The 15,750-nt window shown below is 44.4% G+C and overlaps 1 protein-coding gene across 3 annotated transcripts in view; it reads right to left on the bottom strand.

Moving 5' to 3' along the window:
- MERTK (MER proto-oncogene, tyrosine kinase) overlaps positions 1 to 15,750 on the bottom strand; it is a 68,109-nt gene extending 52,359 nt beyond the window's left edge. Inside the window, exons 1-4 of one of the 3 annotated variants that reach the window (XM_069955340.1) lie at positions 15,641 to 15,750; positions 14,677 to 14,793; positions 13,801 to 13,898; positions 7,303 to 7,446 (exon numbers count right to left, since the gene is read on the bottom strand). In XM_069955340.1, the coding sequence (XP_069811441.1) occupies positions 7,303 to 7,366 (64 nt within the window). In that variant the 5' untranslated portion in view covers positions 7,367 to 7,446; positions 13,801 to 13,898; positions 14,677 to 14,793; positions 15,641 to 15,750. Of the gene's footprint in view, positions 1 to 7,302; positions 7,447 to 7,671; positions 7,944 to 13,800; positions 13,899 to 14,676; positions 14,794 to 15,640 lie in introns of those variants that run through there. The other 2 variants (XM_069955341.1, XM_069955342.1) reach the window with 2 other exon arrangements.

Below are 15,750 nucleotides of genomic sequence, written 5' to 3' on the forward strand. Positions count from 1 at the left end.
TATCACTCTCACTCTCAAGTCTTTCTCAAAAGTTCCGGCAGAGCACAATACTACTATGGGTTAGGACTCCCATGACAAACCCCTCTCCTCTACGCTGCTCCACTCTACACTAAACTCTACAAACACTGCTACAACTACCTCTACTGTATTCAGCACTTTCAAGTTTCTCTGCAGCACTGACCCAGTTGAGCAGTCAAGACTATACCAAGATTATTTATCTACTGCCAAAGTGTTTTTGTCCTCTTCAGAGACTGCACAGTAAAGTTGTTCTATTTATTCACTGGGACTCAGTCATCCTTACGTCAGCACCAGCACCTATACACATCCATCATACACCTTGGGTCATTTTCCCCTTTCTGTGGGTGGCGTTACCGATAGTCCGGGTGGGTCAATTGCCACTCAGGACTACTGTGACAGGAGCCCAAGGGACCCATCACGGCCCGGCAGGTCACCGACCATTTCAGGGGAGTACAGCCAGCCATCATCATATATATTGGATGAGCTCTACAGTACCACTGATAACATCTCCCAGTGGTACACCACCACACCTACAGTTCCTGACATGGACAGAGGTGGCAGCAGAGAGCACTGTGTCAGACTGGAAAGAAAACACCACTTCCTGCAGGACATACAGCAGCTCATAAGTACTGGAAGACTCGAGATTTTTTCATGGAAGTAAAATACAAATGTCTGGCACTTATTTGCACCAGTTGATTTGAAAGAATTTTTTTTTTTGCTGAACCACCCCTTTAAGGTAACTTTCACACTTTTTCACTTTCACTTTAAGGTAACTTTTACACTATTTTAAGTCTATTTTTAAAGCTAAAGTCAGGACTTCTATTCTTGTTATTATTGATTGTTTTTTCTTCTGTGTGGAGTTTGCATTATTGTCATTTATAAAATAGATAAAACTTCTGTGTACTAATGTTTGAATAGGAAAAAAGTTGTCAAAGAGAACAATGGAATCCATTCATTTGCAGCTACAGAACTAATCTCCGCAGTGCAGGGAATCTTCATTCCTCGCTGCCTACACATCAAACATACGAGAAAGGAAAAAACATTATAAGCCGAGAATTGAAAGGGCATGAGATACGGGGATTTTGGGCTCTATTAAAGGGGAACTATCAGCAGGTTAGATGGATCTACCTGCTGACAGCTCCCTAGTGGGCACAGGGCACTGAGGAGGACAGTATGTCTCTTACCTTCATTCTCAGTGCCATTCCCGTGCTGTTAGTTGTGCCCGGTAAGCCATGAGCCCCACCCCCAGCTGGCCCCTCCACTGAAAATCAATGGGGGCGGGGCTATGCCCCATCTTAGGCCTGCCCCCTCCAATGATTATGGAGGGGGCACCCCAGATCTGCGTTCAGTGGGGCAGCAGCCACGCACCCAGCACTCCCAACGGCTTACCAGGCACAACTAACAGCACAGGAATGGTGCTGAGGATGAAGGTAAGAGACATGCCTTCATCCTCGGTGCTTTGTGCCCACTAGGGAGTGAACGGCAGGTTAGATTTGTCTAACCTGCTAATAGTTCCCCTTTAAAGTGTCTCTGTCGTTATTACTTTCAAAATCTAAACCAGCAGTAGATGTGATATTAAGCAAGTTTGCAATATACATTCATTATTTTTTTTATAGTTATCATGGAAAACACTGCACTTCCTGTTTTCTGACTTTTTTTTCTCAAAAACACGAAACAGTCAAAAAAGAGGAAGTCCTGTGTATCCCAGGCCATGTGAGCGCTCACAGAGAGAAGGCAGCCATGTGATTGATGGATGCGCTGAGCCGTGACTCTCTGTACTGGCCAGAATTACTGTGTTATACAGTAAGTATAGCTGTTATATAGCAGCCTTCAGGAGACTGGACCTGGATACAGTAAGTATAGCTGTTATATAGCAGCCTTCAGGAGACTGGACCTAGATACAGTGAGTATAGCTGTTATATAGCTGCCTTCAGGAGACTGGACCTGGATACAGTAAGTATAGCTGTTATATAGCTGCCTTCAGGAGACTGGACCTGGATACAGTAAGTATAGCTGTTATATAGCAGCCTTCAGGAGACTGGACCTGGATACAGTAAGTATAGCTGTTATATAGCTACCTTCAGGAGACTGGACCTGGATACAGTAAGTATAGCTGTTATATAGCTGCCTTTAGGAGACTGGACCTGGATACAGTAAGTATAGCAGTTATATAGCTGCCTTCAGGAGACTGGACCTGTATACAGTAAGTATAGCTGTTATATAGCTACCTTCAGGAGACTGGACCTGGATACAGTAAGTATAGCTGTTATATAGCTACCTTCAGGAGACTGGACCTGGATACAGTAAGTATAGCTTTTATATAGCTGTCTTCAGGAGACTGGACCTGGATACAGCAAATATAGCTGTTATATAGCTACCTTCAGGAGACTGGACCTGGATACAGTAAGTATAGCTGTTATATAGCTGCCTTCAGGAGACTGGACCTGGATACAGTAAGTATAGCTGTTATATAGCTGCCTTCAGGAGACTGGACCTAAATACGGTAAGTATAGCTGTTATATAGCTGTCTTCAGGAGACTGGACCTGGATACAGTAAGTATAGCTGTTATATAGCTGCCTTAGGGAAACTGAACAACAATACAGTAAGTATAGCCATTATGTAGCAGCCTTCAGGAGACTGGACCTGGATACAAGGAAGTATAGCTGTTATATAGCTGCCTTCAGGAGACTGGACCTGGATACAGTAAGTATAGCTGTTATATAGCTGCCTTCAGGAGACTGGACCTGGATACAGTAAGTATAGCTGTTATATAGCTGCCTTCAGGAGACTGGACCTAAATACAGTAAGTATAGCTGTTATATAGCTGTCTTCAGGAGACTGGACCTGGATACAGTAAGTATAGCCATTATGTAGCAGCCTTCAGGAGACTGGACCTGGATTTCTGGTAAGTTCAGCTTTGTTTTACAGCATAACACCAAAAAAATATCGAATGTATATTGCAAACTTGCTTCATTTCAGATCTACTGTTGATTTAGATTTTGAAAGTTATAACAACAGTGACACTTTAAATATGTTACTGATATGGCGTCCCGTGACAGCAGGTGATGGGGAAAGGGAGAACTGGGCATATTGGAGTCCACTAAATGACTCTTTTTACTTGCACACGTATGGAAGGTAGCCCTCCTAGTATCTCATCCATAGTATCTGCCCCAGAAGGAAAAAAGCTTGCTCCTCACTCTCACCTTTTAGAAGGTAGCATCCCTGTAATTAAACATCTGAAAGGGTTTGTCTGGGGGAAAGACATTTTACTTAAAGTCCCCCAGATGCTCCCCCAAAAAATAACCCATACTCACCTGTCCTGATCCCCGCAGCTGCTGCTTTGACAGCCTTTGGCGTCCAGTTGTCGCTTCTTCTTCCTGGTTCTGATGATTTTACAGATCTCAGACACTAATGGCCGCTGGACGCCAGCCCTATAGTCCCCTACCTCGCTTCACAGAAACTCCTGAGACCATTTTATTTGTTGTTCGTTGTTTACCTCCTATTTTCGATGTGGTTGAGCACGGTCACTCTCCTCCTAAGCCTCTTACAGCGTTTTCACTGAGAAGTGAATAACTAACTTCTGCCATATTATGAATATTCTCATAGTTTCCCTATGTACCTGTCAGCCCAAGGCTTGCAGCGGTATCAGATGAGAACACGTGCGCTCTGTATTCCATCATTGGATTACGGATGTGTGTAATCCCAATGTACCCTCATTATGTACCATTTTTTAAGAAAACTACAAACATGGCCTAAGGACACGTAAAAAAGTCAGACCCTGACCGATCACTAGAATGTGAGGCAAGTGAAATGCTCCCCTAGACTCTCATTGTTACACCATTCATTTATGTGGCACAAAGCTGGGAGAGAACGTTCCGAGTCTTGCTTCTCCCAGCTCATTTTACTCAGTGGCCGGGATCGGAGCTCTAAGGGCCCTATTCCACCAACAGATCTGACAACAGATTATTTCCAAAGATTTGAAGCCAAAGCCAGGAATGGATTTGAAAAGAGGAGAAATCCAGTCTTTCCTTTCTGACCTGTTCTCTGTTTATAGTCTGTTCCTGGGTTTGACTTTAAATCTTTGGCAGATAATCTGTCGTCAGATCTCTTGGTGGAATAGGGCCTTAAGACTCTGACCAAAGCTTTTGCTAATGGTGCGTTTACACAGGCAGATTTATCTGACAGATTTTTGAAGCCAAAGCCAGGCAGACCATAAACAGGGAACCGGTCATAAAGGAAAGACTGAGATTTCTCCTCTTTTCAAATCCACTCCTGGTTTTGGCTTCCAAAATCTGTCAGATAAATCTGCCTGTGTAAACGCACCATAAGACACATGAATTTTTGATTGGTCGTGGATGTCCCGCCACTTAAAACACTCCTGACCACTGAGTAGACGCGTCACAAGCCAATTGTTTTGTGACCCTGCTGTGTCTTGTGACGCGTTTCTCCCAGGTGGTCCTTCTTCAGGGAATTGGTGGGTCAGCTGGTATTGTGCAGAACAATGGCTCATCAAGAATGATCTGTCACTTGTGTGTGGTTGCTGGGAACCCCATTGATGAGATAGGTAGACGTCCAGATAGATGTACGGGTGATTGCAGGATCCGCGTCTCTTTAGTACATGTATGCTGGTTCCTGACCTATCATAGATGGCGGGTGGGCCCAGGCTCTCCAATGCGGTAGCTGGAGGTCAATGGCGTTTTACATGAGCTGTTCCAGTGTTTCTTCGGGGGGAGATCCCAGAAACCACACACAAGTGACACATCATCCTTGATGAGCAATTGTTCTGCACAATACCAGCTGATCCACCAATCCCTGAAGAAGTACCAACTGGGGGAAACACGTCAGAAGGCAGAGAAGGGTCACGAAATAAGCCTAGACCGCGTCTACTAAGTGGTGGGGACATTTCTGACCAACTCTATCTACTTGCCTGCACTACCCTCCAAGGCTGATCATCAGGGGCAGTCCCACCTGGCAAAGGGGAAGCATGAACCAGGTCCCTCAGGCAGGGACAGTGAAGGGTCTAGTATACAACGACATATACTCACCCACTCCTGCTCCAGCATACTAAGTAACCACAGCTGTGGTGAGTACATTGTCCTATGTTTATACCCATTAAAAGTTTTATGCAACTATGATGGTCTATTATTATAATATTGTCTGCCAGAAGCTGGAGACATGAATGGGAAGCTGTATGCCATTGCTATATGTCATTTATGTGGTTATCGTCAGTGGACCATGACGTGGATACGGCTGTAAGCAATGAAACGCACGGGATCTCCAGAAATGCTGCGTCTGCGTAGTAATGATTTACTAGAAGACACAATGGAGGCTGATAGTGTTATACAAGGATCAGTAAGAGGATTCCTCACAGCAGCACCAGCTCCCAAGGTAATCTCCCTAAGAACTCATTACTCAGAGCCCTGTATTCTTCTATTTACAGAACGCCATTTATAAGACCAAACTCCAGCACAATACAATAGTAGTGTATCCCAAAAAGGGTTGTTATATGTACTGGTGTCAGAAAGTTATATAGATTTGTCATTTACTTCTATAAAAAAAAAATCTCCAGTCTTCCATTATTTATCAGCTGCTGTATGTCCTGCAGGAAGTGGTGTATTCTCTCCAGTCTGACACAGTGCTCTCTGCTGCCACCCCTGTCCATGTCAGGAACTGTCCAGAGCAGCAGCAAATCCCCATAGAAAATCTCTCCTGCTCTGGACAGTTCCTGACATGGACAGAGGTGGCAGCAGAGAGCACTGTGTCAGACTGGAGAGAATACACCACTTCCTGCAGGACATACAGCAGCTGATAAGTTGATTTTTAAATAGAAGTAAATCTATAGAACTGGTTGATTTGAAGGAAAGAGAGTTTTGCTGGAGTAACCCATTAATGGCTAAACTATAAAAATAGATGTGCCAAGGTACACGGGTGCCTCTACATCAGACAGGGTTACAAATGACTGGGAGCAGAGCACAATATATAGGAGAGAAAGGTTACATGGAGGGATACATTGTTTAGATAAGCCAAAAGAATAAAACAAAGGAAACTAATCTAAAACTAAGAGGGTGGTTATGGTATAAGACATAAAAGAGTTTGTTATGAATAATATACATGTAATTGCAGCGATCGCCAAACCCGAGTCACAGCCTAGAAGAAAGAGCTGAGAGTGGTGACATTGCACTAAACTGCTGGAGGACTTTGAACCTGTTCCTCAGCCAGGAAGGGAAAATCTTAAGGTTGTGTTCACACAGTTTCATCAGGTACTGTTGCACATTTTACTGAAATTATGCAGCACAGCAACAGTACTGCAATGTGTGAACACAGCTTAAAGGGGTTCGGGTAGGTTCACACTACAGAACCGGCACAGAGAAGTTTCGGCTTGTACCCGTTTGCAGGGGTACGCCTATCCACCAGCTCCATAGACACCATTCTATGTCAGCGCCAATTCTGCTTTCTGCCGAAAGAATAGACATGTCAGTTCTTTCAGTGGAACGCGGATTCGGCCCGGACATAGAATGGTGTCTATGGAGCCAGCGGATATGCGTGCCGCCGCGAACAGGTACGGGCCACGGAATCCGCCGAAACTTCTCCGCGCAGGTTCCATAGTGTGAACCTACCCTTATACTACTAAAACATGGCCATAGACAGCACCACTCTTGTCTCCAGGTCAGGTGTGGTTTGCGAATAAGCTTCATTTACTTCAATGGAACTAAGTTACAAAACCTGCACCTAAACTGGAGTCGTGAGCGGTGCTGTCTCTGGAAGACAGCGGCCATGTTTTTGTAGCGCTGGATAACACCTACAAACAGTCTTGTAAAGTCTCATTTGCTTGAGCGGCAGCAAATAATAATGTAATGAAGTTGTCCTTGTATTTTTAGTCCCTTGGTGTTCTAGAGGAGGACTGTCTGCATCTAGTGTGAATTTACACTTATTGTCATTAGGTGTTACCATTACTACAGGTGACCCCAGGGCAGGACTTGTGATGATCTCTCCACTATGCAGGACACATGGTAATGCTATAAGTATATCACCGGTCAGTCCTCCTCTTAGAATCACAGCTATATATCACATTGTCTCCATCACAGGGGGGTCTACAATGCCATGTGGATACAATACAGCCTGTGTCTGCACCCCTATAGCCGCCTGGCACATCTGGAAGAAATCAAGCAATCTGGGCAACATGTGTCCCTCCTGAAACTCAGTACCTTCATATATCTAGCTGGGATTTGTAGTGCCTACTTCTATCATTTGTGGCCAGGGATGAAAATACTGCTGACCCTTACCTCTTCCAAATAATGGTGGGTATAGCAGCAGGAGGGAGAGGGGCATCCACAGCGTCGCCTGCATCTCTACCACAAATCCAAGGGGAGACGGAAAGAAATCCAAGGACACCGGCCCAGAATCCTACTGCACAAACCAAGGGAATCCTGCAAGCACAATGCGAACCGTCACCTAAAGCGATGCCATGATGGCAGCCTCCTGCTGCTGCTGCCCATAAAGCAACAAGTCCAGGAGACTTATTGCACAAGAGGAAAGTCTATATGGCTTGCAGGTAAGTCCCAGCTGTGGAAAGGGTTAATATTAAGTCCCCTAAACAATGACAGTGGATATTTAGAGCGGAGTCCTCATGAGAAAGCGCTTTTAACGCTTACTTTTCTGGCTAGAGGAGCTGATGGCACAGCAGAGTGGGGGCACAAAGTAAGTGCAGAGTAGTGGGAGTCCTACAGGTTGCAGTCCAGTCCTGGCAGCTGCTGGATACAATGTCCAGTGGGTGATGTGGGGGCCTGGCTCCAGGCTAGGACATGGGTCCGGCTCCAGGCTAGGACATGGGTCCAGTGCTGCGGTTCTGGACTGCAGGATGAGTGAGCAGAGCCAGTGACGTGCACACTGCAGCCTCCTCTCCTTATTATTATTGCTGCTGCCTGTGGAGGCTGCATACCAACTCCAGCAGCCAGAGGTGGAGTTTGCAGATGGGGGGAGGGCTGAATTGGGAAACTGGGCACTTTTAGTGTTTATTTTCCTTCGCTGGAGTCACCATTGTCTGGAGAGCCCAGTCACCGTATCCTCACGCCGGTGGCGTCATCACTATTATTTCTTATAATATGTTACGTCAATTGTTGTTGCATTTTCAAGCATGTTAAACTCTACCCATTGGTGCGGGTAATTATGCGTCCTCACCCCCTCCAAAACCTTTGTAGTAACCCCCCCCCCCCCCCCCCCAAGCTGGAATGTTGTAGGAAAACTCTCACTGTTCTGTAACCAGGAAAACTGTGTCACATATACTACACTTCAAAGGGAAGAGAACAAAAGAGTGCGAAAAGAGAAGGAAAGCAATTATAAGGTTAAAGGGGTACTCCGGTGGAGAAAAAAAAATTCAAATCAACTGGTGCAAGAAAGTTATACAGACTTGTAACTAATGTCTATTAACAAATCTCCAGTCTTTCAGTGCATACCAGCTGCTGTATGTCCTGCAGGAAGTGGTGTATTCTCTCCAGTCTGACACAGCGCTCTCTGCTGCCACCTCTGTCCATGTCAGGAACTGTCCAGAGCAGGAGAGGTTTTCTATGGGGATTTCCTGCCGCTCTGGACAGTTCCTGACATGGACAGAGGTGGCAGCAGAGAGCACTGTGTCACACTGGAAAGAATACACCAGGACATGCAGCAGCTGATAAGTACTGAAACTGGAGACTTTTTAATAAAAGTAAATTGCTATTCTATAAAACTTGCTAAAACAGTTGATTTGAAATATTTTCTTTTCCTGCTGGAGTGCCCCTTTAAGTGAAGAAAAAATATCCGGCTCTGCTAAAGCACCATATGAAGATGTGGCGGGATAATAACACTATAACCCTTACAGTCACATATGATGTAGAAAAAGGTATGCATTGCTCTAATAAAGTTATATCATTTTTTTATCCTTATACACATTACTATTACACACTCCAAATAGAAAATAATAGAATTTGGGAGCAAATTAAGTCGGGAACTGCAGGGCTGCATAAGACCAAACTCCATCACATGCCGTGTAACGTTGATATTGCTGTCATGTAGAAGCATTGCTACATAATATCGGGCCATTTGGCTCCACACACAGATGGTCTATGGTGGAACTAATTAATGCCAGGGTTTTAAAGGGATTATCCAGTGCTACAAAAACATGGCCACTTTCCCCCTCTCTTGTCTCCAGTTTAGGTGTGATTTGCAATTAAAGGGGTTATACGGCGCTACAAAACATGGCCACTTTCCCCCTACTGTTTTCTCCAGTTTGGGTGGGGTTTTCAAACTCCGTTCCATTGAAGTAAATGGAGCTTAATTGCAAACTGACAACAGTAGGGGGAAAGTGGCCATGTTTTGTAGCGCTGGATAACCGCTTTAAGCTCCATTTACTTCAATGGAACTGAGTTTAAAACCCCACCCAATTTAGAGACAAGAGAGGGGGGAAAGTGGCCATGTTTTTGTAGCACTGGATAACCCCTTTAACTAGAAATTGCTGGGTCCCATAGCAAACTGTTGATTTATATGCTCTCCCCTTGGCGCGGCCAGACTTGGATTCTAATAGAGACGCGTCACAGAGGGGAGGCAATATCATTACACTGGGGGTGCTGGCGCCTCCTCCTCCAGTGCATAGAGCTGGGCTGAAGCACACATAAAGAAGCTGGACCAGAAAAATGGACCGGACCACCAGGATCTTCGTATCAGCGCTGACCAGGTAGTGTAAAAAAAGATCCAGTAAGCGAATTGGTCCATTTGCTTTAAAGGGGTTGGTCACAGATTTTTTTTACTTTCAAATAAACCGATGGCAGAAAGTCCCAGAGATTTGTAATTTACTGCTATTAAAATCTCAAGTCGTCCAGTACTTATCAGCTGCTGTATGCCCTGCATGAAGTGGTGCATTCTTTCCAGTCTGTCACAGTGCTCTCTGCTGCCACCTCTGTCCATGTCAGGAACTGTCCAGAGCAGGAGAGGTTTTCTATGGGGATTTGCTGCTGCTCTGGACAGTTCCTGACATGGACAGAGGTGGCAGCAGAGAGCACTGTGTCAGTCTGGAGAAAATCCACCACTTCCTGCAGGGCATACAGCAGCTGATAAGTACTGGAAGACGAGATTTTTTTAATAGAAGTAAATTACAAATCTCTGGCTTTTTTTCTGACAGCAGTTCATTTGAAAGAAAACCTTTTTTTGTGAACAACCCCTTTAAGCTTGTTCTCAAATATTGTACCATTAAAATATGCGTTTGTTCTGCATCAAGTGGGTTGAGAACATGAAACATTTCTGGTTACTTTACTCTCTAATCTGTGATCTTTCTATTCTAATTCACAGGCGTCCTGCCACCAGTGACTTAACTTTGTAGTAACATTCCTCTTAGTGGGGCTACAGCCTCTGAATTGGGCTAATGCCCCTATTCCACAGGTCGTTTAGAGGAGCAAACAAGCGCTCTCAGCGCTCGTTTGCTCCTCGTTCCCCGCTCGCTGCCGCCGCTATTCAACGCGGCTGCAGCGAGCGGGTGAGTGCGGGAGGGGGCGGCGGGGAGCTGCCCGGGGGATCGCTGATCGTCCGGGCAGCCCATAGGATATAGCAGCGTCTGCTGCCGATGCTCCTATTCAACGGAGCGACGGCAGCAGATCGCTGCTATATCAGTCGCTTGTTTTTCAACATGTTGAAAAACAAGCGACTGCAACGATCAGCCGACATGAACGATGTCGGCGGATCGTTGCACTCTATTCTACCGGACGATTATCGTCCGTAGCGGCTGATATCGGCCAAATACGAACGATAATCGTTCCGTGGAATAGGGCCTTTAGGCTGCATTCACACATCCCCAATTTTGCGGACCTTACGGACAGTGAAGGCCAGTCACGGATTGTTTCCCCGTCCGGCATGATGTATTAATATGGTGCCAGCAGTGGGGAAACTGCTTGAATCTCTGCGGGAACAATGTTATATTTTAATAGATCGGACAATTCCGCACGCTACGATATGTAATATGTTTATTTATATTTATATAATGGGCAAGGGGGTATTTTAAACTTTTATTGGGAAGTGGTTTATAAGGGGTTTTTTAATACTTTTTTATAACTTTTTTTTTTTTTTAAACACTTTTAACACTGTTATATATGCAATCATTAGATTGCATATACTGATCTATGGCATAGATCAGTGTTCTCGGTGATCTAGGTATAGAGGCTGCCTGAGAGCAGACTCTATACATAGATCGCAGATCCAACAGAATGGAGGTAAGGAGCTTATTCCTATGGAGGTGCCAGAAAAACCTGAGTGCTGTACTTGTCTTTCTCTGGCGGCTCCATTCATTCTCTATGGAGCCGCTGGAGAAAGCAGAATACAGCACTCGGCTCTTTCCGGCACCTCCATAGAAATGAATAGAGTTGTGGGTCAAGTAGCCAGGGACTGATCTGGAGATTGTCAGGGGGCAGGGAGGTGGGACCCATTGCGATCTACTTGTCTCCTATGCTGTGAATAGAGGGCAGGTTAGTTTTGGGTGGACAACCTCTTTTACAATTATCTACGGCCGTCATTATCAAACAACGGACGTTATTTTGCCTAGAAAAGGCCTAATCAATAGTCTTAACCTTTCATGTTTGACAAACCAATTAACCCTGTAAAATATAATGTATGTCCTGGCCCTGAAGGACGGTAAAATCTACAACTCTAATACCAAGATCTGAGTGATTTACAGGAATCCATTGTATATGTGTAAATGAGATCAGCGCTATTGCATCATTGTGGATTACAATAGAAATGGTTGCAGTTCTGCTTTCAGATTTGCACACAGGTCGCTCGCTGGGATTCTACATTGTTACGGCCCAATGTTTATTTCCCGTGTAACAAATGTTTATAATAGAATGTATTTAAAGAAATGAAAGGGGCGTCCGCTAATATAAGAAACAAGGGGATCTCCAAATCCACATCTGGCATTGCCCTCCTTGTGCTTCCTATTCCTCCTCTTTGCTTTCTCATCTGTTATTTGAGGAACCTTTTGAGGTGTGAAACTTGAATTAAAGTGACTCTGTACCCACAATCTGACCCCTCCAACCACTTGTACCTCCGGATAGCTGCTTTTAATCCAAGATCTGTCCTGGGGTCCGTTCGGCAGGTGATGCAGTTATTGTCCTAAAAAACAACTTTTAAACTTGCAGCCCTGTGTCCAACAGCTGTGGCCTACAGTATCTGTGCTCTAACTTTGCACCACCTCTCCCCGTCCCTCCTCCCCACCCTCTTGATCATTAGGAATGCCACTGGAACATTTTCTCCATGCTGAACATTGCACAGGTCCTTAACGATCCAGCCCATTTGCCGGGCTGACACAGGTGGAGAATAGGAGACAATCTGCCTGGAGCATTCCTAATGATGAGGAGGGACCAGCCTCATATATACACAATCTAAGCCCCAGCCGTTGGACACAGGGCTGCAAGTTTAAAAGTTGTTTTTTAGGCCAATAACAGCATACCCTGCCGAATGGACCCCAGGACAGATCTTGGATTAAAAGAAGCTATCTGAAGGTACAAGTGGTTTGGGGGGGGGGGGAAAGGGGTCAGATTGTGGGTACATCGTCACTTTAAATGCTATCCCCTTCTATTTGGAGAGCAAACCCCCATCATTCTATTCTACTAACACAAGTCCATTCATCTTATACCCGGCCATACATGCTGCTTTCTCAGACACTTACCTGACCCGAATCTTCCAACAAAGCTCCCGGTGACTTTACCATCATATATCCTTAGAGAAATTATATGGACTATAAAATACATTTCATAAGACAGATCAGTCCTGCACAGTTACATTATTACTTGGATTATATTCACTTTTTTCTTATGCTTAAAGGGGCAGTGTCACTTAGATTTTCTGTTACTGATTAGCGTCAGATACTAAAACTTGTTCTTTAATTCAACTCTGTTTCTATTTTCTGACTGTAATTATTTTTACTTCCTTTTTTGTACATTGTTATGGGGGCGGCCATATTGCCTAGACTGTTCTTAACAGCATTTAGGGGCATGCTTTACAGCAAGACTCATGGACATAGGCGACGAGAGACAGACTCTGTCCCCTTGAGATGAATGTGAGACATTACTGAGCGCGCTCTGTGACCCTGTGAAGGTCATTCCACAGGAAGCTGCTATTGTCTCCTCACATGTTGCTGCAATGCTGTACAGATCACTTTACGGCAGCCTCCTCTTATCACCACAGACACAACAGGAAGTCACAGTATTACCCCCAGTGGTGAGAATGAAAACTGCAAGATATCAGGATTATTGTATAACATAAATAGAAAAATTAGAAAAAATGTCATCAAAAAATCTTAAAAAATGTTAATATAAAAACATTATTTATACATTAAGTCATTTTCTGATGAAACTGTCCCTTTAAAGGGAAACTATCAGCAAGTTAGGGTGCAGTACTCCCACCCCCAGTGCTTCCTTATAAGCCTATGGATTTAACCAAACTGCACAGAAACGGCACGGATGTTGATGGTAAGAAACGCCTGCGCAACAGGGACGTATCAGCAGGTCAGATTCTACACGGGAGATGTACGGGCGATGAGCAATGAATGAGGCTGGATAACAGGCAGGCAGGCTGTATGTTATGACATCCACTTTAATTCCTATGAACTGTGGATATATATATAAAAAATAAACAGTAAAACACAAACAGTCCTTTGTATACTAAACCATAGGTTATTGCTCAAATGGGCAGTTTGGGGGTCACCATCCCATCCCGCTTTGGCTTATTTATGTACAATAAGGGGGAAGGCGAGTATAACCTCCTACATGAGCTGTCTGTGTCGTTTTGTATCTGTATCCTCCACTTTATGTATCTGGTCCAGGCTGTCCTCACTCCCCTCTTGCATATGTGCCGCTTGGTATCACTGGAAAAACATATAAAGGAGTATGTCAAAAAGCCTGGACCGAAGAGCTGACCTTCAGAAATGGGAGATGACCGCCCCAGCACAAAGAGCAGGCATGTTAGAGACATTTTACATACTCAGTTTTAATGTCGGTTAACCCAGAGACAATTTTAAAGGGGTACTCCGGCAAAAATCTTTGTCTTTCAAATCAACAGGTTTCAGAAACATAGAGATTTTTTTTATTTACTTTTGTTTACTAATATCAAGCTTTCCCATACTTACCAGCTGCTATATGTCCTGCAGGAAGTGGTGTATTCTCTCCAGTCTGACACGGTGCTCTCTGCTGCCACCTCTGTCCATGTCAGGAACTGTCCAGAGCAGCAGCAAATCCCCATAGAAAACCTCTCCTGCTCTGGACAGTTCCTGACATGGACAGAGGTGGCAGCAGAGAGCACGGTGTCAGACAGGAAAGAATACACCACTTCCTGCAGGACATACAGCAGCTGATAAGTACTGGAAGACTAGAGATTTTTAAATAGATTTATTTTACAAATCAATATAAGTTTCTGAAAGAAAAAAAAAACACGCAGGAGTGCCCTTTAAAGAACGGCACTTTCCACAGGCATCTCCCAGTACAACTTGTCCTACTAGTAAAGAACACATTGAATCTGGAATCATGAGAAAAACATGCAGAATATCAGAAGAATCTTAGATGGTGATGCTGAAGAACTTGCTTAAAAGACGAAAGAAAAACTAGAGCTCTGTACATATGTGATGTATTATGGCCTCCTGCTCTTACCAGAAGCTATATAGCATTGTCCCTCAGGTTCACATGTATTCAGGTATCACGCTGCATGTAGGTAGCCGCTTGGAGATAAATCAGGGTTTCATCGAGTTCCTTTATCCAAATCAGTACCTGCCTCAAAAAGGAACATGTCAGAAGTTTGTATTGGTGGTGGTCATGGTGGTGGCGGGGGTCCGGGTGCTGAGAACACAGCTAATTGATAGAGAGAAGCAGCAGAAATGTCCAGCAGCGCATGCTCTGCCACTTCTTCTCCGATCTAAGCAGTTTATATAATTAGTCTATGGTTACAATCGAAGCCTATGTGACTTCCAGTATACGGAATTGCTAGACGTTCTATAGACCTCCATTATAACTCTGTAGACTGGCCGCTATAGCAGCTTAGGGCAGGTATGAGGGGAGAGCGCGTCTGCCCCTTCCTTCTAATTATTGTCGGGGGTCCCAGGGTCCCCTCCCACCAATACAAACTTTTGACATGTTGCTATGACGCTTCAGAACTTTGTTTATAATGATAGTCACACTTTAACTTTATTATTTTGAGATAGGAATAACCCTTTAAGTTTTATATCAGCCCCTGGAAGTAGAACAATATGACAGCGCAGCCCTTCAGACTAAAAATAAATTGCACTGCCCCCATTTAGTGCTGGATAAAGCATCACAGATCCTTCTGCTCCCTCTAGTGCCCATACACTGGTACTGTCAAGCCCACTAGGTACACTATATACATGAAGAGCAGTGGCCTCTAGTGGCAAACAAGGAGAATGCACGCACCAGGGAATTTTATTGGACTGAATAACTGAGCCAATTGTTTTTATTTTACTACTGAGCCAAACAAAATGTAGACAATGTATCAATGTAATGTATCATTCTAAAGTATCAAATTACTCAACACATTGGTTTCTTGCAGCAAGTATGGCCACCGCAACAAGCCCAGGCAGCAAACTATGTAGTATTTTCTTACCCTGAATGTTTTCTGTGGCTATCTGTAACCTCACTGGCACTGTGTTCTATTAGCGTCTATATTATACAGTGGAGCCTTGGATTACGAGCATAATTCGTTCCGCGACTGTA

Source organism: Dendropsophus ebraccatus, chromosome 15 (genome assembly GCF_027789765.1).
Source record: "Dendropsophus ebraccatus isolate aDenEbr1 chromosome 15, aDenEbr1.pat, whole genome shotgun sequence".
Taxonomy (NCBI): domain Eukaryota; kingdom Metazoa; phylum Chordata; class Amphibia; order Anura; family Hylidae; genus Dendropsophus; species Dendropsophus ebraccatus.